At 41.7% G+C, this 22555-nt stretch overlaps 1 protein-coding gene and 1 long non-coding RNA gene across 2 annotated transcripts in view; both read right to left on the bottom strand.

Annotated features, from left to right (window-relative positions):
• The window catches only part of LOC124872473, a 37076-nt gene that overhangs the window by 12501 nt on the left and 2020 nt on the right, over nucleotides 1–22555 (bottom strand). The gene's annotated exons all lie outside the window — the stretch shown is intronic.
• On the bottom strand, nucleotides 8629–11205 carry ier5l (immediate early response 5-like). The gene has a single exon (XM_047372520.1). The coding sequence runs from the start codon at nucleotides 11053–11055 to the stop codon at nucleotides 10231–10233; it is 825 nt and encodes a 274-aa protein (XP_047228476.1). The 5' UTR covers nucleotides 11056–11205; the 3' UTR covers nucleotides 8629–10230.

Genomic DNA, 22555 nt, shown 5'->3' on the forward strand with positions numbered 1-22555 from the left:
TTAGCTCCATTTCAACAACCTCCAGCTCTTCAGTCAGCATGGTTCAAACATTATGACAGATACTTCCTTTATTTAAAGAGAAAAACTATTTTTGTGAAGTGATTTTTGTAACATTTTCAGCTCTTTTTAATGCAACATAAAATTGGCACATGTCATATTACACAGTGTCATGCATGGAAAAAACGTGTCGGACAGGTCATAAAATGCTCCTATTCCCTCAAACAACCCACTCCAGCTCGGCCCAGCGATCCGTTCCGAACCTGTTTGGCTGCTTCTGATAAACCCGTCTCAGGCTGGAGTCCGGTAATCTCTCCTGTCTTGGTGCACTTCAGCACAAAGTGTCTAAATGTGTGAAGGTATTAATTGAGGCGTGTTGATTGATGAGATGCACCCCAGCGCTCCTGATGCTGCAGTTGCTGAACCTCAGAAGTTGGAGCTCAGATCTGGGAATGACATCACTCCCAACATATCCCTGTTTCAGTTGCAAGTTGAAAACCAGTGGCTCTGCTGTTGCTTTCTGTTGAACTCAAGAGGTCCGAAATTCAGCTGGAAGGTTTCCATCCATGTTCTGCCACTTATTCAACACCAGGTCCCGAGTCATGAGGCCAACCCTCAGATACCCCCTCCAGCTCATCTAGTGGGTTTTCCAGTCTGTTTCCAAGCCAGCCAGAGATTTGATCTTTCCACTGAGGCTCGTGTTTGCCTTGAGACCTCCTCTGAGAGGGATGGTCTTGAGAAGGCATCGGAGACCCAGCTCTTTGTCCTCTTACCTAAGGTGAGTCCAGCTCACTTATGCTGCTGTTTAATTTGTTTCAGCCAAGATTCACGACACATGGCCTGAGGTAAGTAACTGAGAAATTGACCTTTCTGCTCCACGACAGTCTGCAGCAACTTCCACATGTCTGCAGATACTGCTCCAATCCGTTTATGGAGCTCATTCATGAACAAGACCCATCTGTCCATAAGGTCATGGAGGCAGCAGGTCCAGAAGGGAAACCCAGACATCTTTTTTCCCAGTGACACTTTCCACCTCTTTCTTGCGGATTCCAGGCATTTCCAGGCCAGCAGGGAATGTAGTCTCTATTGGGATCTGGGTCTGCACCAGGATCTCCTCCCAGTATGACATTCCTAAAAAAACCACTGAAGGAGGTGTCCAGAAAACATCCTGAGAAGATGCCTGACCCCCTTCAACCGACTCCTTTTGATGTGGAGGAGCAGTGGCTTTTCTTAGGAGTAATACATGATTTTTAAACATTTAATAAAACTGAAATCACTGATTTTCTTTAAGGGAACAAAAATGCAGGTAACCAGTTCACATTAAATCTTTAGTCTTTTGAAATCATTGAAATTGAAGCTTTTTCTTATATTTTCAGCTTCTATACAAATTCTGCTCAAATCATCCATTTTCTGGTCTTCGGAACAAGCCTGTTTTTGGTTTGTATGAGTCCCTCTGCTTTGTATGAAACAGAGTTCGCTCTGCTGACCGAGAGATGAACCTACTGAGGCAGATGGACTCTGAGATGAACAGGGGAAAACTGTTGAATTTTACATGAGAACGTCTACTACAGTATTCTTTCATGTGGAGGAACATCTTTGGTTGTAGATGTGGTTACCAAAAATAAACTCCCCTTTACCAATCCTGTGTTGCTTTTTAAACTTTTCATTAGTCTTGAGAGAAAGAGTGGAAATCCCCCTGACTTACAGGATGTTGAACTGCTGAGGGAGAGGAGCTGAAAGCACTGACCCAATGTTACTGAGGGACTTTACACAAACGTTCATTCAAAACCTCAGATGTTTCATTTGAGATCAAACTTGTGTTGCAGAGCCATCAAACCGAGTGGAAACTGGAATGATCCTCTCAGATAAATTCCTGAACGGGGGTCCACCTAGGAGAAGTTTGACCTTGTCTAAATGTTTTACAGCATTTATCAGTCAGTTTCTGATGAGGCTGAACTTTCTACCTTCATTTAAAGAATAAATAATCTTTTATGGAATAAACAGATGTAAAAACTCATGTCTCCATATCAGAATCATTAAGGAACAAAGTGCAAGACGACACCACCAGATGAAATATGGAAACTTCTCTAAGACATGAACACCTCAGGGTGTTCATATTTAACCAGAATTTAAGGATTCTTATGTGAATACCAAATTTAAACAAGCTATAATAAAAGTGTAAAAAATGCTACTGAAAATTAAAAAACAAAATCAACAATGTTGGAGAGGCTTTTTAGAATTGAAGTGTCAAAATAAAAAAACATATTGTTTGTAAAGTGTAACAAATGGAATTAAGAACCAAAACTCAAGAAGCTAATTCTCACTTTTAGCAAAAATAATTAAGGCTTAGCTAATGATAACCAGTACATTTTCAGATGTAGTACTTCAGCATGTAGCTAAAGTCTAGGTAATCTTTAGTGCTAATGTTTTAGCTAAACCTCAGCGAATAACTTTAGCTGTCTGCTCAATTTCAGCACAAGGTGTTAAAATCATCAATGTTTTTGTTTCATATTTGTTCAAATATAAAATTCTTATAAGCTAACCTATTCTTAGCTAGCTTAAAAAACAATTTCTAACTAATTCTGTAACATTAATAATGGTGCTAACATTTTAGCCTAGCTATCTATTAAAATTCACGGTAATAATTCTAACATTTGTTAACGGGATTAAATTATTTGTTTGAACAGCTAAAATTCCAACTAACTTAAAAGAGAACGTATAGCTAACTGTTTAGCACGAGTTATAATTAAAGTTTAGCCAATGCTAATTGTTATAGTTTTAGCTCAGCGAACAGCAAATGTTTAACAAATATTTGCTGAAACGTAAGTTGCTTTAGCTAGCTGTAAAACTTGAGAATAATTTTTAGTTATTATATATTTAAAAATGTATTTTGGTGAAAGCACATAGAAGTTAAACAACTAACCTGTAGTTAACGCTTTACCACTAGGTTGAATTAGTTAAGCCTTAACTTTAGCTATCTGTTCAAATTCAGCACAATATTTTGAAATATGATCGGGTCATTTCTTTCAAAATACATTTTGATAAACACCACAGATTTATTCTTAACTATCATGATCACCGTCTTGACATGAGTTAGTTACAAAGTAACAAGTAGTAATTGGTAAACAGTTACCAAATTTGCTGAATTTTACACATGAACCCGATGAAATATAATGCAATAATCAGATTCAATTCAATTCAAAAATACTTTATTAATCCCAAAGGGAAATTAAATGTTGTTATAGCTCATTATGAAGGTTTCCTCAAAGAGTCGTTGTAGATGCTGATGGTTGTGGGCAGGAAGGATCTCCTGTAGCGCTCCGTCTTACAGCAGATCTGAAGAAGCCTCTGACTGAAGACACTCTGTTGTTGTAGGACAGTCTCATGAAGAGGATGCTCAGGGTTCTCCATAATGTTCTTCATTTTATAAAGAATCCGTCTTTCCACAATGATCTCCAGAGGTTCCAGAGGAGTCTTCAGAACAGAGCCAGCCTTCTTTATCAGCTTGTTGAGCTTTTTTAAGTCCCTGGTTCTGATGCTGCTTCCCCAGCAGATGATGGTAGAAGAGATCAGATTCTCCACAACAGACTTATAGAAGATATGCAGCATCTTGCTGCAAACACCAAAGGACCTAAGCTTCCTCAAGAAGTACAGTCTGCTCTGTCCCTTCTTGTAGATGGCTTCACAGTTGCATCTCCACTCTAGTCTGTTGTCCAGGTGAACACCAAGGTATTTATACTCCTCCACCACCTCCACTTCTTCTCCCATGATAGAAATAGTTTTTGACTTATTCCTGTTTCTCTTAAAATCTACAATCATCTCCTTTGTTTTATTCACGTTCAAGATGAGATGATTGTTTCCACAACATGCCACATGATGTGTCAAACTAAATAAAATGTTTTGTTTATGCATTAGATTTTTCATTCTAGAACCTTTTTTCTGTTTTGAAGTAATTAAGTATAGAAATCCTGAAGAGACCTAACCCAGAATAGTTGAATTTTATAAAAGAATCCAATCCAGTCCAACTTTATTTATAAAGCACTTTTGCACCACAGCAGACCAAAGTGCTGTACAGAAGCTAGATTCCAACACAGCTCATAATTCAAACAAAACACAACACCTTACACAGTGTCAAAAAAGCCAAAGAAAACAAGTAGGTTTTAAGATGCGTTTTAAAAACAGACATTGAAGGCGACTGTCTGAGATGGAGGGGCAGCTCGTTCCAAAGTTTAGGAGCTGTTGCAGCCAAAGAACATGTTAAGCATTTTGGCTGATCTCACCTGGACCAACCTGCTTGTCAAACCACTATGTAAACACATGAGAAACTAAAATCGGCATTAATAATGAAAGCTCCGAGGCCTCACTGTATCCCAGGAAACAAAACCTAAACACTAAAAGAAGCCAGACATCATCCCCTCCTTCAGTTGTTCCTGTCAACATGTTGCTCAACAGTGTTTGAGGCCTGCTTAGCTAATGTTCTGCTCTAAAAGTTGTGCTGGAGTGGCTGCATTTTCAGGGAACCCACAAGCTTTCCGTACACACAGACACATTTTTTAATTATTCTGCCAGTTTTCCCAGGTTTTCCAGCATCACATCTAGACCTACAGTAGGTAAAGGCTGCCTGAAATCCCACAGTTGTGGGATAAATGTCAGATGAATGTGAGCAGAGAGCAGAGTTTTGGGGCTCACTAGGAAGAATGTTTGGAATGGGACAGCTGCACCGACCTGTTTGGACTTGTCTGAGCTTGAACTGCTGTTTTCCAAGGAGGCAGAGTCTGAAACGGGATGCAACTGTAGTTGAAGATGGTGTTTAGCAGTCTTTCAGTTCAAAAGTGAATTAGGAACAAATTAAACTCAGTTCATTTAATTATATACTATGACATCTAAAGATAAAGACCAAGAACTGACTAAACATTAAAACATTTACTTTTCTAAAGTCCATATAAGTTATAACGCCTCTTATGTAATGATTTTACACTTTAAAAAAAATAAATGTACAGTAAAACTGAATAAAGACTTAAAAAAAAAAACTCAAAATTGTTTGAATAAAATTTAAAACTTAAAAAATTGTTAATAAAGTGCTGTTGTTATGTTCTCTCTGTTTCTGCTGAGCCATGTCATCATCATAGACTTCATTTTATTAGCTTCAGATTAATTATTAAACCTTAAACAATGTCCCTTCAGCTGATCCAATCTAACTTCGGCCTGTCTCCTCCTCCTGGGCGGACCAGCATGTCCACGACCCAATTAAGAAGCCGGCAGCATAGATTATCCTGGATATGCAAATGAGCTGCACCTGGTTTTCTGTATGCAATCAGGATTAAATGTGGGAGGAGTTTTCTGTTTCATGAATATTCATCAGCTGCTGTGTATTGAACTGCATGGGAGGCTGGGTGTGGTCTATTTGTTTTAACAGGCTAAATAATTTGAAGCTCATGTATTTTTTTGGGTTCATATTTAGAAAGAGGACCGGCCTGTAAAAAAAGTCAGGCAGTAAGTTTGCAGATCTTCTCTGCATCATATGAGTATTCATTAGATCAGTTGGTTTTCTGTTAGTTCTGGTTTTAAACAGGTTTTCATCGCCTGCATGGTCATCATCATGTTGACCTGACATGCAGCAGTAATAGATCAGTGAATATATATATAAACCAGTCAGACCATAATACTGTTCTAGTTATCCATTGCTTCCCAGTTTATCATGGAGTCAGCTTTCAGAGCCCTCACTGCAGCTCTCTGGGTCACCTGAAGGCCTTTTAATATGTTTAAACATTCAGACATTACAGAGTTGCCATAACTACGCATTTAAATACAGACTAGTTTTTCTGCTTCGCTTTGGGGAAAGAATATTCTTCATTTTTAACAAGTGGAAGAAGGATGTTTTAGAAACACATTTTATATGGTATATAAAAGACGCATCTTAGTCAAAGTTGTTGAGGCCAAGTTAATATGATCCGGAGTGGCTGATTAAACATTTTTCTAGATTGACAAAGACACTGCAATGGACAATGCTACACAACATGTCAGTTTTTAGGGCACAGATCAGAGTTTACAATAATGTTGACTTTATCAATAATTGAGGGAAAAGAAGCAGTTCAGTTTGGAAAGACGGGTTTTAAATCCGTTACTGAACCTTTCCCAGTATCTTTGACCTATCTTCAGTATTCACTGGTCTCCAGTTGTTCCCAGGGCAACGCAGAGGCACGCAGGACAAACAACCAAACACACACTTGTAACAATCAGTTAACAGAACAGTCGTGTTTTTGGACTGTGGGAGGAACCCGGAGTACCCAGAGAGAACCCACAGATGCATGGGGAGAACATGTAGACTCCATGCAGAAAGATCCCTGGCTGTTATTCAGACTCAGAACCTGCTTGCTGCAAGGCAGCAGGGCTTCCAACCGTCTATCCTAATAAACTGATTGTGGTTTGTGCTTATTCTTATTATGGTGAATTATAAAAACGTTCCAGCTTGGTGAAACATCTTCTCATACAATAATTTAATCGGTTCTTAGTAGATTAAATAAGATTTTTGTAAATTTGCTGAGTATAACCCCTCACCACCAATCTTCTCCTCATGGCTGACCAGTACAGTCTCCCCCTCCCAGTAAATCTACTCCCTGTAGCCCACCCCCACCTCATCACTCCTTTCTGCTGTCACATGTGGTCTCCTCCCCCCGCTATCAAACCCCCCTGTCTCCTTACAAACCCCCCCCCCCCCCCCCCCCTTCGCCTCTCTCTATTGTCTCCTCCACCTCCCCCCTCCGCCTTTCTTCAGCCCCTCCTCCCACAAACACCCCCCCCAGGCCACCTGGTGTCACCCCTCTGCCGGATCAGCTGATCAGCTAACAGGACTGATAAAAAATAAAACATATTTAGAGTTGATTGGTGTCAAAATGTTCTTTTTGATCATTTAGACTCCTTTGTTTGTGGATTTATTCGCTAAGCTATTTAATCTATGTTTATATACCTCTGTAAAAATAAAGCTATGGAGTAATTTGAAATAGATGCTTATAAAAAGGAGATTTGTCTGTATCTGTGTGTTTGGGTGTCAGTCTTTCCCGCTCCAGATGGAGGAGCTGTGAATTCACAGAGAAACAAAACAGCATCAGTTCACTAGAAGAACTGACCCAAGATATGCGTCTGATTTGATTCTGGTTTTAGCTGGGATCATCTTCATCATTTAAAGGTGAATTCAGAACAACATCCTTCATAATTCCTGCAGCACTTCTCTTCCATCCCAGCTGCAGAAAAGCCTGCGGAGCTGCAGGAAACAACGAGCAGCCACGGCTGAGACATGTTGGGATGAGAGGCGGAAAATAACCGGGCAGCCGAGAGGAAGAGGAAAAGGAGGAGGAGGGTGTGGAGCGTTAGAGGGAGGGTCAGCCTGAGGTGGCTCTGCTCCGTATACACGCTGATATCTTCATTCATTGATTTTAAAGAACACCACCAAGTGGCACAGAGCAGAGATAACAGCGCTCACAGGGAAAGAGCCGTGCAGTGCTGCTTGTGTCAAACATGTTCAAATAAAACTAAAATCACAGTTTTACCAGGAAGAATATTTAACATTAGTCACTATTTCAGCATTCTGTGTAATGAAGACTTTGTATCAGTTTAAAAACAAGATTTATCCCTATATTAGAAGTTTAATATGACCTGAAGGTGAGATAAAAATATCCTTAGATAAAAAACACACATGATGCGTCATATTTTATGCATGATACAAAATTCAGAAGACTTCAGCGGAAGAGCTAGTTCCCCCTTTAATGCTTCCACAGGATTCAAGACGGAGAGTATCATCCAGGAGCTGCTGGTCAGCTGCATTGATTACCTGATCATCATCAGTGTGATCACCTCTAACAGCAGAAGGTTTATCAGTTTGCTGCTCTGGAGCCAAACAGGTGTGTGTTAACACACCACCTGGATGGAAAGACATCAGCAATGGCCTTAGAGCAGCAACTGTTGCTGCCCATCAACCTGGGAAGGGTCATAAGGTCATTTAGACAGATGAGACCACGTTTGACCATAAAGTGCAGCATCAGAAACAGCATTTGAGCACAAACACCGTATACCTACTGTTAAGCATAGTGTGGAAGGCTGATTATCTGGGCCTTATCACCTCCAGTCATTACGTGACCCATCAACTACTCTGTAGACAAATGTGAGAACATCTACAACAAAATGTCTGGAAAAAAGAATTGAGATGTTTCAATGGCCTAGTCAAAGTCCAGGCCTCAATCAGATTGAAATGCTGGGGTGGAACCTTCCGAGAGCTGAGCAGACGTCAATGAGCTGAAACCATTAGTTCGGTTTTCCTCAAATAAATCATGACACTTTAATATATCATGTGTTGCTCATCTGAGGTTGATTAGCTTCTAAAAACAGATCAGTTTCATTTATTATGTACATCCTCACCAAACATGAGGGGATTTCTCATGTTTGCGGTTTATGTGTAAAGTTCTATTGAGATCCTTATAAATGTTCTCTGGGAGGTCCACTCATTGCTTGTAAAGTGCAGACATCTTGTTTATAACTATAAGTTTATAACTGATTAAAGGGTGTTAATAATGATGAGTTGCTGTCAGTATGTGTAACATCTTAACACGAAGACTGCAGAGAACTCAGACACAGCAGTTAAGATGAAAGACTTTCATTTTTTATTAAGATTATAAATTTTAACAAATACTTTCTCGAACAGTTTCACCCGGAGATATACAATTTATTAAGCACAAAAATACAAGAATAACAAAGAAAATATGTCGAGAATGGCTGAATACTCTCTTTATTTTGGTACACATAGTGCTCGTAAAGCTAACACATGGATCCTCGGGGTTATGGCTGAAATCAGGAGCTTCCCTTTTTAAAACAAAAGGACTATGATCGATCTTTTTTTTTTACAAAGTTTAAACTCACAAAACCAAGCTGGAGTAATAAACAATGGCGACAATAACTGAAAGGAAAAGAAAGCTTGTGATCACAGACGAGGTACAGAGCTGATCCAGAGTCTGTTTCTCATTAACATGCTGATAAACTGCTTAAACTCATCTCAAAGTGGACAGCAGAACATTCAGTCAATTCCATCGGAGCTAGCAGTAATGTGCATCAGGTTTAAGGCAACAGAAGTCCACCCATCCCTCAGATCCAGGTCTGCAGATATGGCACCAACATGTTCTGCTCCTTCTGCACAGATCTGCTCTGTTTGTCTGGATTTTGACTCTGAAGGAGGAGGCCGGGCTCATCTGCATTGCCTACATTTCCTCCAATAAGCTCTGAACGACACGCATGTCCCTCCTGTTCATGTTTATTTTAAGACACGTGTGCTCTGAGGTAAAATCTTGCATCAGTCCAACTCTCACACAGGACTGCATCACAGCTGTTGACATCAGGTGTGAAGATGGCTGAAACAGGAGACAGCGGCCTGAAATCCTCTAAAAACATCAAACCGGACACCTTATTTGATTTGTTTTGCTGTTTTAGCCTGGGTTCTGCAGACGTGTGCATCTGTGAGCAGATAAGTGGGACCTAACTCAGATTTTCTGCACAGCTGTATGTGTGCAAAGGAAAAAGTTCCCATTTTCTGGAGAACCCTCTGGTAGAGCTATGTCTGAGGAACAACTTCAGCCTCCTGGATGTGCAAAATGAAACCAACCCCCTCCCGTCCTAACTGCCAGGTGCGTAAACAGGAACAGGTTCAGAAATATTCCCACACAGAACAATTGAGCCCGGTCTCCCTTTAATCAGAAAAACTGTCTGAGTCAAGAACGGCTGCAGGTCATTTCGCCCCATCGCCATTTCGTACCTGGGTATGAAACAGAACTGCTCATACGGACCATGCGTCACTTCGTCCCCGTTTTGAAAACCAATAATTTTAAACTATATTAAGTTTGAAATTCTGCTCATTCGCTTCTGTAAGAAACTCGTTTTCAGACTCTAAAATCAGCAGGAGGTCAGTTAGTTGTTTAATCAGGGGTCATAATCTGTCAGATCTTACATGAAACAGCCGGATCAAACTGGGAACCAAAATGAATGGAAATAGTGTAATAGAAAGTTTTCTGGTAATTTCCAGTTAAATTAGAAGTAACATGTAACCACTGCATGACCGTTTATATTCATAATTGTCAAACGTTAAGACTAAACTCATTCGCCCTGATTCAACCACATGGGTACGAAATGGTTTCTTTACGGATACGAAACAGCGCTACGATTTGGTAAAGGGGCGAACCGACCCGGAGCCGTTCAGAACGCCACGATGGCCCGGGTCCAGGCTCCGAGGCTGGCCAGCGCCTGCTTGCTGCAGACCTGCTCCAGGTCTGCCTGCCGGCTCAGCAGCCCGGAGAAGCCGGAGCCGAAGATGGAGATCAGGTTGGAGATGTTGGACGTGTCCGTGTAGTCCGGGTTACAGTCCGGGCTAGAGCAGTCCTCCCGTTTCAACCGCTTGCGACCCACCGTGAAGTCCGACAGCTCCTCCGAGTCCAGGGCGCAACAACCGAAGTCTACCTTCCGCTTCCTGGCCGCTGCCCCCGGTGCGCCCGGTGCGCACTGCGGCGCGGCGCAGCAGCAGTCCTGGTGCAGGAAGCCGTTCTCCACCGTGGTCACCACATGCGTGTCCAGGTCCAGCACGGTGGTTTTGTTGCAGTGGGTGCTGCTGTTCTGGACGAACTGGTCGCAGGGGGAGCCCGGAGGAGCCTCCATGCAGCAGCTCCGGTAGTACTGCTGCTCCGGCTCTCTGCTGCTCGCCGTCCGGCTCTCCTCTCCGCAGCACGGAGCCCGTCCCTGCTCCTCCTCGTCCCCGTCCTCCGCGCCCAGGTCCAGCGGGTCCAGCTCCTGGATCTCGTTGCAGACCGCCATCACCTCCTCATACTGCTGCATCCTGTAGATCTCCGCATACTTCTCCTTGATGTAGACCTGCCGCGCGTTCCTCAGCACGTAGGAGACCAGCAGGTTCTTGTGCAGCTTGATGCCTCCTCTTTGCGTCCTGGAGTTGTGGATCTTCATTAAGGAGATGGAGATCAGGCTCTGCGCGTCCACAGCGCACTCCATGGCCCCCCGGTCTACCTCCATCCAGCTCCCGTCCGGGAAAACAGAACCGCCTGTCAGTGATCTGCTTTGGTTCTGTCAGAACTGTTCCAGTCAGCTGTGAGTGGAATCATTGGAGACACCGAGGCGCTGCTGAGAATCAGCACTCATTTACAGAATCTCAGACGGCAGAAACCTTTTATATAAACCTCCATAGAACCCGCCCCCATCCAAACCGGCCAATCAGCTCCCTGGATTCCTCTGAGCGACATGCAGCCTCTTAAAGAAAACGTCCCTGTAGACCAATCAGCTGCAGGCGGCTGCTCTGAACTATTCAAATTCCTGCCAGGCAGTCTGACAGGAATGTCCTCATTTCAGGAGCTTCACAGGAAAACTTGCTCTGCTGAAACTGAAACTTCCAGAGCAGATCCAAAAAGAAAGTTCAGAAAATACAAACATTCATCAGGGTTTTTTAAGGGTTGTTTTTGGATAGAAAGCTTCTATCTTCACTCAGAAGTCTATAAATTAAATGATGATGGCAGCCTAACAATGACATTAATGTGAGAAAAGTAAAGGTTGTAAGTAACATAATAAAAAAAAAAATGTGCATAAAGCTTTTTTAGATACTGCACGGATATAAAAGGTGTCTGCACGGAGCAGAGGTGAGGGCAGGAATGTCTGGGAGTGGGGGAGGAAATACTTTTCCTGGATAGGTTTAAGCAATCAGAGGGAAATTACCTCCTTTACATACTCATTCACCTCCTCATGTAGGTGGTCTGATTGTTATCCAGCTCTGACCCTGAATCAGCATCTTGTAAAATCAGATTTTAACCCCAAACTGATGATGAAATGTTCCAGTCAACACTTTCAGTCCAAATCTGAACGATAAAGGACCAACTTGACCCTCAGGAATCACACTTTCCTGCAGCATTTTTGCTATAACTGAAACAATATTTTCCTGTGATGCAGTTCATGCACTCAGTCAGGCCATTAGTCTGAAAATGATGCAGAAATTCCTGATGGCCACTAGATGGTGGCTCCTAAAAAGCCTTCTCTCAGTTCTGGAACATCCTGCCTCCTTGAATCTGAAGGAGGAGGATCTCTGAGGTCCTTTTGGTGTAAATGTGAAGCATGTCAACCAGACAGCTGTTTCAGCCAATCACAGGAAGCAGAAAAAAACCAAAATATTTCTGATTCTAACAGGATCACACACCTAGTCCTAATCAGAACAGAAAGATCCACTTGACTGTTCAGGACTCTGTGAGCTCTTCAGACTCTTGGAAAGTCAGATTCCTATCAGAGATGTTTAGGTACGAGTCTGAGCTCCCATATTGTGCTAGAGTCAACCTCTCTGTGGCCCCTGCAGGTTAATGCAGGATCAAAAGGCCCTCCATGTGACTGCAATAACCTGCACTGAACCTGTAGAGGCCAGTGCAGCACCAGTTTTCCTCCCTTTGTGATTAGTGTTTTTGTTATTGTCTGTAAATTTCAGCTTTGAGGTGGGACGGAGCTTCTGCAGCCTGCAGAGTGATATTTACTTTCACGCAGAATCAACTGGAAGTTCGCGGGCGAGCAGGAACTCCCCCAGGAAGAGACCTCGCTGAGGGACGAGGGGAAAACATCTGCTTGCAATGTTCTCTGTGGATGATGAATGCAGAGCATGACACACACTCATCTTTTCTTCCAGAGGAGGTAGCTGTTTGCAAAGAGGAGTGAAAGCAGAGAGTCTGCAGCTCTCAGTGTTGGCTGGGAAGAAAAGAGCTGCTGGAGCTCAGATTGGACATCTAATCACAGCAAGGTGTCAAAGTGTTGACTTTAATTAGGACAGATCTAGGTCAGGAATGATCTTTAAAGGACCTTTGTTAACTTTTTAGATGCCTGCATAAGATGTTTACATATTAAGTGTAGTTTATATACAGTCAGACAGACATTTGGTCTCAAATAACAGACTGTCCCCAGGCCATCTGCAGCACTTTTACAGGATTTTAATCAGAGTTATAAAACTAACAAATGTAGCAGATTTATTTATATGATCAAACCTTTAAGCTCTTCTTCATCAATTATAAACGATATGAGACATGCATGCTTGGAAGCGGCTGTAAGAAGGGGAGACTTTCAATATAATAGCAAACAAACAGAGTGAGGTTGATTGTTTTACAGAAACCTTTATTTAGCAGCTTTAAGACCTACATTATAAAGTAAAAGATTCAGATAATAAACTGAAGCCTATAGTTGGGATGGTAAATTAAAAAGTTGTGTCTCAGGGTCTGAATTAAAACATTTGCGAGATTATGAGCTAAAACCCACATATTAAGGTTTATAGATGAAAACTTCCTTCGATATGAAGAGTTAAAACCCAAAAGTTTAGGATTCTAAATGAAACTAACATGGGGTCATACGTACGTGTCAATCCTATCTGCAGCGTGCCACAATTGTGTTTTCAGTCCTCTGTAAGACTAGAAAGGTCATTAACAGAGTTTTATCTCCATTTCAAAAGCACGGAAAAGTATTTACACCCTTACTGATTTCAGTAAGGGGATATTTCAGATCAAACAAAGATAAATATCAGACACAGATAATCTGAATAAAGACAACAAGCTGTTTTCAGATGATAATTTCATTCATTAATTGTTCAAATCTCTCCAAACCAACCTGGCCCTCTGTTGTCAATGTGCCCCTGGCCAAGGCTCTTAACCTCAACTTGCCTTCCAATACGAATGTTCTTTCCATTTACCCTTACTGGTCAGAATTCTGACCCACTCTGCTTCACAGAATTGATTTAAATAAGACACAATGGAGGGTTTTCTAGCCTGTTTAAGATCAGGGTACAGCACCTGAAATAGATAGGCCAGACTTTGTTTAGGCCACTTCCGAATCAGAAGTGGACTTGCTGGTGTTCTTGTGATAATTTTCCCACTGCAGAACCCAAGTGAGTTTAGGTAAAAGGTCTCGAAGATCACAAATTGATGGCTAGACATTCTCCTTCAGAATTTTCTACTAGAGAGCAGAATTCATGGTTCCATTAATAACAGCAAGTCGTCCAGGTCCTGAAGCAGCAAAGCAGCCCCAGACCATCACACTGCCACCACCATGTCTGACTGTACATATTATGTTCTGTTTTTGAAATGCTGTGCTAAATTGACCCCAGAAGTAATGGAACACATACCTTCTATAAAGGTCCAGTTTCATCTCATCAAGCCACAGAATATTTTTCAATACGTCTTCGGGATCATCAAGATGTTTTTGGTAAATGCAAGACGGGCCTTTGTGTTCTTTTGGGTCAGCAGTTCTAGTCTTGGAGCTCTCCCACGGAGGCCATTTTTGCCCAGTCTCTCTTGCATATTGTTGAGTCATGACCTCTGACCTTAACTGAGGCAGTGAGGTCTGCAGAACTTTAGAAGTTGTTCTTTGTTCTTCAATTATCTCCTGGATGAGTCGTTGATGCGGTCTTGGAGTAATTTTGGTAGGTTGACCTTTCCTGGGTTCCATATTTTCTCCATGTCTGGATAATGGTTTTCTCTGTGGTTCTCTAACCAAGTCCCAAAACCTTAGAAATTGCTTGGTAACACTTTCCAGACGCACATATGTCAATTACTTAGTTTATCATCTGTTTTTGCATTTCTTCAGATCTTGACATTATGTGTTGCTTTTTATGATATATTAGCCTACTTCATGATGTCAAATAGGTTCTGTATGAACTTTTTTAGACAATTTCACTGAATCAACAGTTTTTGGTCTTAAGGCAGCCAAGTTGCCTATTGATGTATATTCATCACATTCCAGGAATCATATTAGAAGTACTTCTGCCACCCTCTAGTGGTAGAGTGTGAACAACTGCATTGATAGGTCAGAATGGACCAAACTGAAACTCGTTAGTTTAGCAACAGCAGCATCTATAATATAATCTGCGTACCTGCGACTGGAAAACTGGTATCATTACGATTCCATGAGTCACATCGTTCCTTCACAGTCGCACCTGTTCACAGTTACAGTGCTATGCTCAGATTAACAATTTCTGCTTGACTCAGCATCTGTTTGGCAGCAAGAATAGACAGACTTTAAGGTCTTAAAGGTGGTAGATCTATCTTTTTTGGATACTTTTTTAAAACTTTATTTTCTTTCTGTTAAAAGAGATCATTATGATATTTTACCTTTTAAGTCTTCTCCAGAGCTACAGATGCCCCCTTCTGGTCACTGCTGGTAGTAAAAATATTAGTGAAAATATCTGCCTTTGTATTAACTGTTTAAACACTAATGTCAGTCAGTCAGTCATTTTCTACCGCTTATTCCATAGTGGGTCGTGGGGGAGCTGGTGCCTATCTCCAGCAGTCTATGGGCGAGAGGCAGGGTACACCCTGGACAGGTCACCAGTCCTGGGTTCAATTCCCAGCTGGGGGTCTTTCTGCATGGAGTTTGCATGTTCTCCCTGTGCATGTGTGGGTTCTCACCGGGTACTCCAGCTTCCTCCCACAGTCCAAAGACATGCCTGTTAGGTTAATTGGTCACTCTAAATTGCCCTTAGGTGTATGAGTGTGTGCATGGTTGTTTGTGTGTTGCCCTGTGATGGACTGGCAACCTGTCCTGGGTGTACCCTGCCTCTCAACTGCTGGAGATAGGCACCAGCTTCGATGTGTCCCAGTATGGAATAAGCGGTAGAAACTGACTGACTGACCTTTTTAAATGATTAAACACTAAATTATCTCCTTATAATTAATCCAATTAGTTTCAGGAACAGAAATGAGAATATTATATTTTTCTTTTCTTGAAAAGTGAAAACAATAACATTAAAAATTGCACAACAAACATGAATATACATCAATTAAAACTGAGTTGTCATCAGTATTTTAAAGTATTAAGGTTCCAGTTTTTGCTGTAATGATCTCTGTTATACTGACTGCGTTCTCTTTATTAGAGCGTGTTCTCACAGAAAGCGCTCATTTCCCTGCGTTGCCATGCTTGCCTTCCCTCCCCACATTCTTGCATTATACTGCGGTGCGTTTCTATTTTCAGTCTGTCCTCGTTGGATCTGCACTCCCCTGCTCGCAGCCGTCCTCCCACCCTTGCCTCATCTTTTCAGCCTCACCGCTCCACACTCTCTCCTTTTTAACGCTCCTCTGTGTGCTCTCTTATTTTTCACCCCTTGGTGTCTTCCTAAGCATGTTTATTTCTCTCTCAGAGCAGGAGTGCAGCGCTGCAGCACAGTTGTAGGTGTCAGCAAAGCAGAGGTTGTTTTTGCTTCCTTTGCATGCACCAGAGAGCATCTTCACAGCTTTATGTGTGAACTGAAACATGCATCTATAAACACATTTGTTACTTTCTTTGTTCTAATTTTTCCCCATCTCTCTCTACTGCAGCCTAATTACTGCTCACCAGCATCTCCTCTGCTGTGTCTGATTCAGGCACAGCTACTGATATGGGAGAAGAGACATCTCCCAGAGAAGAAGGTTTGAAACTGTGAAAATCAAGAGTTCGATGATTAATTGATGAAAACTTGCGTCATGTTCTCCACCCGCCTGTTCATCTCCATCACACTGAGCTCATGTGAGATGCTGCACATTAGGTTTTAATGATGCTCTGAATCCATTTAATTTTCCTTTAGGATTAATAAAGTATATATTTGTGACAGTCCCACCATAGCATTTTAATCAGGTTGATGTCTAAACTTTGACTAGGCCATTAAAATGCCTTATTTAATTTATTTTTCAGTTATTCTGTTATAGAGCTGCTGCTCGATGACTCAGACCATGATACAGAGAAGTTCATGGTATGACAGCAAGGTGCCGAGGTCCTGTGGCAGCAGAACAACCCCACATCATTACCTCTCCACCACCATGTTTGGCAGATGATATAAGGTGTTTGTGCTGATATGCTTTTTTGGTTTCTACAAACATGGTGCTGATCATTATGGTCAAACATCTCTACTTTGGTCTCATCGGTCCAAAGGACGTTGTTCAAGATGTTTGCTTCATTCAGATCCAACATGATCCAACCCTTCCAAACAGCCATACTGGTTCAGTGTCATGACCTTTAACCTGCTAACTGAGGCCTGTAGAGTCTGAGATGGAGCTGTCAGGATTTTGGTCATTACTCACTTCACGCTCTGACCTTGGGCTGAATCTGCTGGGACCTCCACTCCTGGGAAGGCTGGAAGCTGTCTGAGATGTTTTCTACTTAAAAATCTGATGGTGGTCAGAGGGCTCGGTGGCACCTGTGTATGGCAGCCTCTCTTCTGTCAGTCTGCCCCAGGGCAGTTGTGGCTACAATGTAGCTCACCACTGTCAGTGTATGAATGGATGACTGAATGTAGTGTGAAGCGCGTTGGGGTCTCTGGAGACTTGATGAAGCGCTATACAAGTACAGGCCATTTACCATAATCTTTCTCTTTGTAGACTGATGGACTTTAGATTGTCTGGAGATGACCTTATAACCCTTCCCAGGTTGATGAGCAGCAGCAGCTACTTCTCTAAGGCCATTGCTGATGTCTGTCTGTCTTGGCATTATCTCAAGACCGGCGGTGTGACGAAATGTCAGGGTTTGATCTTAGACTGATCAAACCTGAACCTGATGGTTCGACACTGAACAGAGATTCATAAAAACAAATCTTGACCTTTATTTTAGCTTTGAAAAAACAAAGGGGAACATATTCAGTGATTCTTTAGCATAAAAAAAAAAACGTAGAATTAAACAAAAAACAACAAAAGGCCTAATGTACAAACTAGTCAAACCTGAATTGGATCCTTCTGCACCGATTACAGGTTTAATCCATTAAATTCTTGCTTTGATATGGTGAGCAAAGTTCTGATTCTGAGTTCTAGTGACTATCAACAGCTTAAAATGACTTTAATGTCTATAACTCAATCAGTTTCACTGGTTATCAAAGTAAAAATCATATCTTACCATAAAGAGGTATTCCATCTGAAGCAGGAGTTATACTTTCTCATTGAGTTAGCAACTGAACTCGTAAGAAGAACAGCAGATTTTTCTGATTATCATCTAAGATTTTACTAAATATTATGCAGACCAAATTAGTTCCGATGTCCAAAAAACAAATGATTCTACCTCTGGGCTGTACACTGTTTACTGAAGAAGAGTTTTTCACGAGATGAATGTTTGTGTCTTAGAATGCCTAAAAGTTATCAGGAGCCAGATTGGCTCTCAGAGGTCAAGAGAAAGATTATTTCTCAGATCTGGATCAGAGATTCATGGCCTATTTTAATCTTTAGGGTGAAAATTAAAATGAGAGACTGACATGTAAAGACCACAGGAGAAGCAGCCAACATTCACACCAGAATCCACTCAAGAAAAGGAGAAAACGCCCTTTTGAGGACTGACACTATGATGCCTCCGGTTCTGTTGCTAACACTACCGTTGGATCCCAGCGATATATGGTTTTCTTCTCTTTGTTTAGAGACCAAATATGAGCTTAGAGAGTTCAGATGGAGCTGCTTTTGTAGTCACTTTAAAATGGGACAGTTCAGGTGGTCTTTTTGCTCTGGGTTTAGATGTCTGGAGGTATTTCACATTTGATTCAAAGCAAGGTATTAATACAGAGCGGGCACACTTAAACACATGTCCCACATGTGAAAAACAAAGTGAAGTCCAGCAGAGGTCCTTAAGGGGTTGCTCCAAAGTTTAACCACTACATGCAGTCAAATGTCCACTGCACTACATACTGTTCAGAAGAGGGATTGCTGCAAAGTCTACAACTACATGCAATCAACTGTCCACTGACGCCACATTTCTATAAAAGAGGAAGGATTGCTGCACAGTTAAACACTACATGCAGTTGACTATCCACTGTCACCACATGCTCGTTCAGAAGGGGGATTGCTGCAAAGTCATCCACGCAATGGAAACAACTGAACTGCCTTAGATAGGAAACCTTTTACCAATTGCCATGATGAACTGAACCTGACTGCATTGTTTTCGAACTCTGTCAAATTAGGCACGACTTTGAATCTGTTTGCACGATTGGATTGAACAGCGTATTTATTTCTGTATATACAGTGCCTTGTGAAAGTATTCGGCCCCCTTGAACTTTTCAACCTTTTGCCACATTTCAGGCTTCAAACAAAAAGATATAAAATTAAATTTTTTTGTGAAGAATCAACAAGTGGGACACAATCGTGAAGTGGAATGAAATTTATTGGATGTGTCAAACTTTTTTAACAAATAAAAAACTGAAAAGTGGGACGTGCAATATTATTCAGCACCTTTACTTTCAGTGCAGCAAACTCACTCCAGAAGTTCAGTGAGGATCTCTGAATGATCCAATGTTGTCCCAAATGACTGATGATGATAAATAGAACCCACCTGTGTGTCATCAAGTCTCCGTATAAATGCACCTGCTCTGTGATAGTCTCAGGGTTCTGTTCAAAGCGCAGAGAGCATCAAGAAGACCAAGGAACACACCAGGCAGGTCCGAGATACTGTTGTGGAGAAGTTTAAAGCCGGATTTGGATACAAAAAGATTTCCCAAGCTTTAAACATCCCAAGAAGCACTGAGCAAGCAATCATATTGAAATGGAAGGAGTATCAGACCACTGCAAATCTACCAAGACCCGGCCGTCCCTCTAAACTTTCATCTCGAACAAGGAGAAGACTGATCAGAGATGCAGCCAAGAGGCCCATGATCACTCTGGATGAACTGCAGAGATCTACAGCTGAGGTGTGAGAGTCTGTCCATAGGACAACAATCAGTCGTACTCTGCACAAATCTGGCCTTTATGGAAGAGTGGCAAGAAGAAAGCCATTTCTCAAAGATATCCATAAAAAGTCTCGTTTAAAGTTTGTCACAAGCCACCTGGGAGACACACCAAACATGGAAGAAGGTGCTCTGGTCAGATGAAACCAAAATCAAACTGTTTGGTCACAATGCAAAACGATATGTTTGGTGTAAAAGCAACACAGCTCATCACCCTGAACACACCATCCCCACTGTCAAACATGGTGGTGGCAGCATCATGGTTTGGTCCTGCTTTTCATCAGCAGGGACAGGGAAGATGGTCAAAATTGATGGGAAGATGGATGGGGCCAAATACAGGACCATTCTGGAAGAAAACCTGTTGGAGTCTGCAAGAGACCTGAGACTGGGACGGAGATTTATCTTCCAACAAGACAATGATCCAAAACATAAAGCCTAATCTACAATGGAATGGTTCACAGATAAATGTATCCAGGTGTTGGAATGGCCAAGTCAAAGTCCAGACCTGAATCCAATCGAGAATCTGTGGAAAGAGCTGAAGACTTCTGTTCATGAACGCTCTCCATCCAACCTCACTGAGCTCCAGCTGTTTTGCAAGGAAGAATGAGCAAGAATTTCAGTCTCTCGATGTGAAAACTGATAGAAACAAACCCCAAGAGACTTACAGCTGTAATTGCAGCAAAGGGTGGCGCTACAAAGTATTAACGCAAGGGGGCTGAATAATATTACACGCCCCACTTTTCAGTTTTTTATTTGTTAAATAAGTTTGACACATCCAATAAACTTCATTCCACTTCACGATTGTGTCCCAGTTGTTGTTGATTCTTCACAAAAAATTAGAATTTTATATCTTTATGTTTGAAGCCTGAAATGTGGCAAAAGGTTGAAAAGTTCAAGGGGGCCGAAGGCACTGTACAGTACAGTCCAAAAGTTTGGACACACCTTCTCATTCAAAGAGTTGTCTTTATTTTCATGACTATGAATATTGTAGCTTCACACTGAAGGCATCAAAACTATGAATTAAATCATGTGGAATTATATACCGAACAAAAAAGTGTGAAACAACTGAAAATATGTCTTATATTCTAGGTTCTTCAAAGTAACCACCTTTTGCTTTGATTACTGCTCCACACACTCTTGGTATTCTGTTGATGAGCTTCAAGAGGTAGTCACCTGAAATGGTTTTCCAACAGTCTTGAAGGAGTTCCCAGAGATGCTTAGCACTTGTTGGCCCTTTTGCCTTCACTCTGCGGTCCAGCTCACCCCAAACTATCTCGATTGGGTTCAGGTCCGGTGACTGTGGAGGCCAGGTCATCTGGCGCAGCACCCCATCACTCTCCTTCTTGGTCAAATAGCCCTTACACAGCCTGGAGGTGTGTTTGGAGTCATTGTCCTGTTGAAAAATAAATGATGCTGCTGCAAGATGCTGTGGTAGCCATGCTGGTTCAGTATGCCTTCAATTTTGAATAAATCCCCAACAAAGACACGGTGGTTGGAACCAAAGATCTCAAACTTGGACTCATCAGACCAAAGCACAGATTTCCACTGGTCTAATGTCCATTCCTTGTGTTCTTTAGCCCAAACAAGTCTCTTCTGCTTGTTGCCTGTCCTCAGCAGTGGTTTCCTAGCAGCTATTTTACCATGAAGGCCTGATTCACACAGTCTCCTCTTAACAGTTGTTCTAGAGATGTGTCTGCTGCTAGAACTCTGTGTGGCATTGACCTGTTCTCTAATCTGAGCTGCTGTTAACCTGCGATTCCTGAGGCTGGTGACTTGGATGAACTTATCGTCCGCAGCAGAGGTGACTCTTGGTCTTCCTTTCCTGGGGCGGTCCTCATGTGAGCCAGTTTCTTTGTAGCCCTTGATGGTTTTTGCGACTGCACTTGGGGACACTTTCAAAGTTTTCCCAATTGTTCAGACTGACTGACCTTCATTTCTTAAAGTAATGATGGCCACTCGTTTTTCTTTACTTAGCTGCTTTTTTCTTGCCATAATACAAATTCTAACAGTCTATTCAGTAGGACTATCAGCTGTGTACTGTATCCACCTCCTGCACAACACAACTGATGGTCCCAACCCCATTTATAAGGCTTGAAATCCCCCTTATTAAACCTGACAGGGCACACCTGTGAAGTGAAAACCATTTCAGGTGACTACCTCTTGAAGCTCATCAACAGAATACCAAGAGTGTGTGGAGCAGTAATCAAAGCAAAAGGTGGCTACTTTGAAGAACCTAGAATATAAGACATATTTTCAGTTGTTTCACACTTTTTTGTTCAGTATATAATTCCACATGTGTTAATTCGTGGTTTTGATGCCTTCAGTGTGAAGCTACAATATTCATAGTCATGAAAATAAAGAAAACTCTTTGAATGAAAAGGTGTGTCCAAACATTTGGTCTGTACTGCAAACAGGATCTGTCTGTTTTATAAAGGGTCTTGAAACAACATTTGTTATGAATTAGTGCTATTGAAATAAACTGAATCAAATCACTCAAAGATAAGCAACTTATCGAAATTTATGACACAACATAAACAATTATCACAACCAAAGTCTAAACAGGTTAGATAAAACATCATGACTGGGTCGGTTCTATATTCTTCGATGGGCCAAAGCTTTCGTTAGGGGTTTGATTCAAAACCACTGATCCACGGGGGATTGATTCTTTGGCCTGGACTAAGTCAACCAATTAAAAAGTAGCTTTTAGGCAACATCAGAGCCGTGTCATACGATACAGTCGTAAGTTAAAAGTAGTCTAAAGATTGACCAGTCACCAAGAGTTCTTCTCTGTGATGTCAGCGAGATTTACAGATCAGCTCAGGGTTGTTCTGCACATTCAAG

This window comes from Girardinichthys multiradiatus, chromosome 8 (genome assembly GCF_021462225.1).
Source record: "Girardinichthys multiradiatus isolate DD_20200921_A chromosome 8, DD_fGirMul_XY1, whole genome shotgun sequence".
Classification (NCBI taxonomy): domain Eukaryota; kingdom Metazoa; phylum Chordata; class Actinopteri; order Cyprinodontiformes; family Goodeidae; genus Girardinichthys; species Girardinichthys multiradiatus.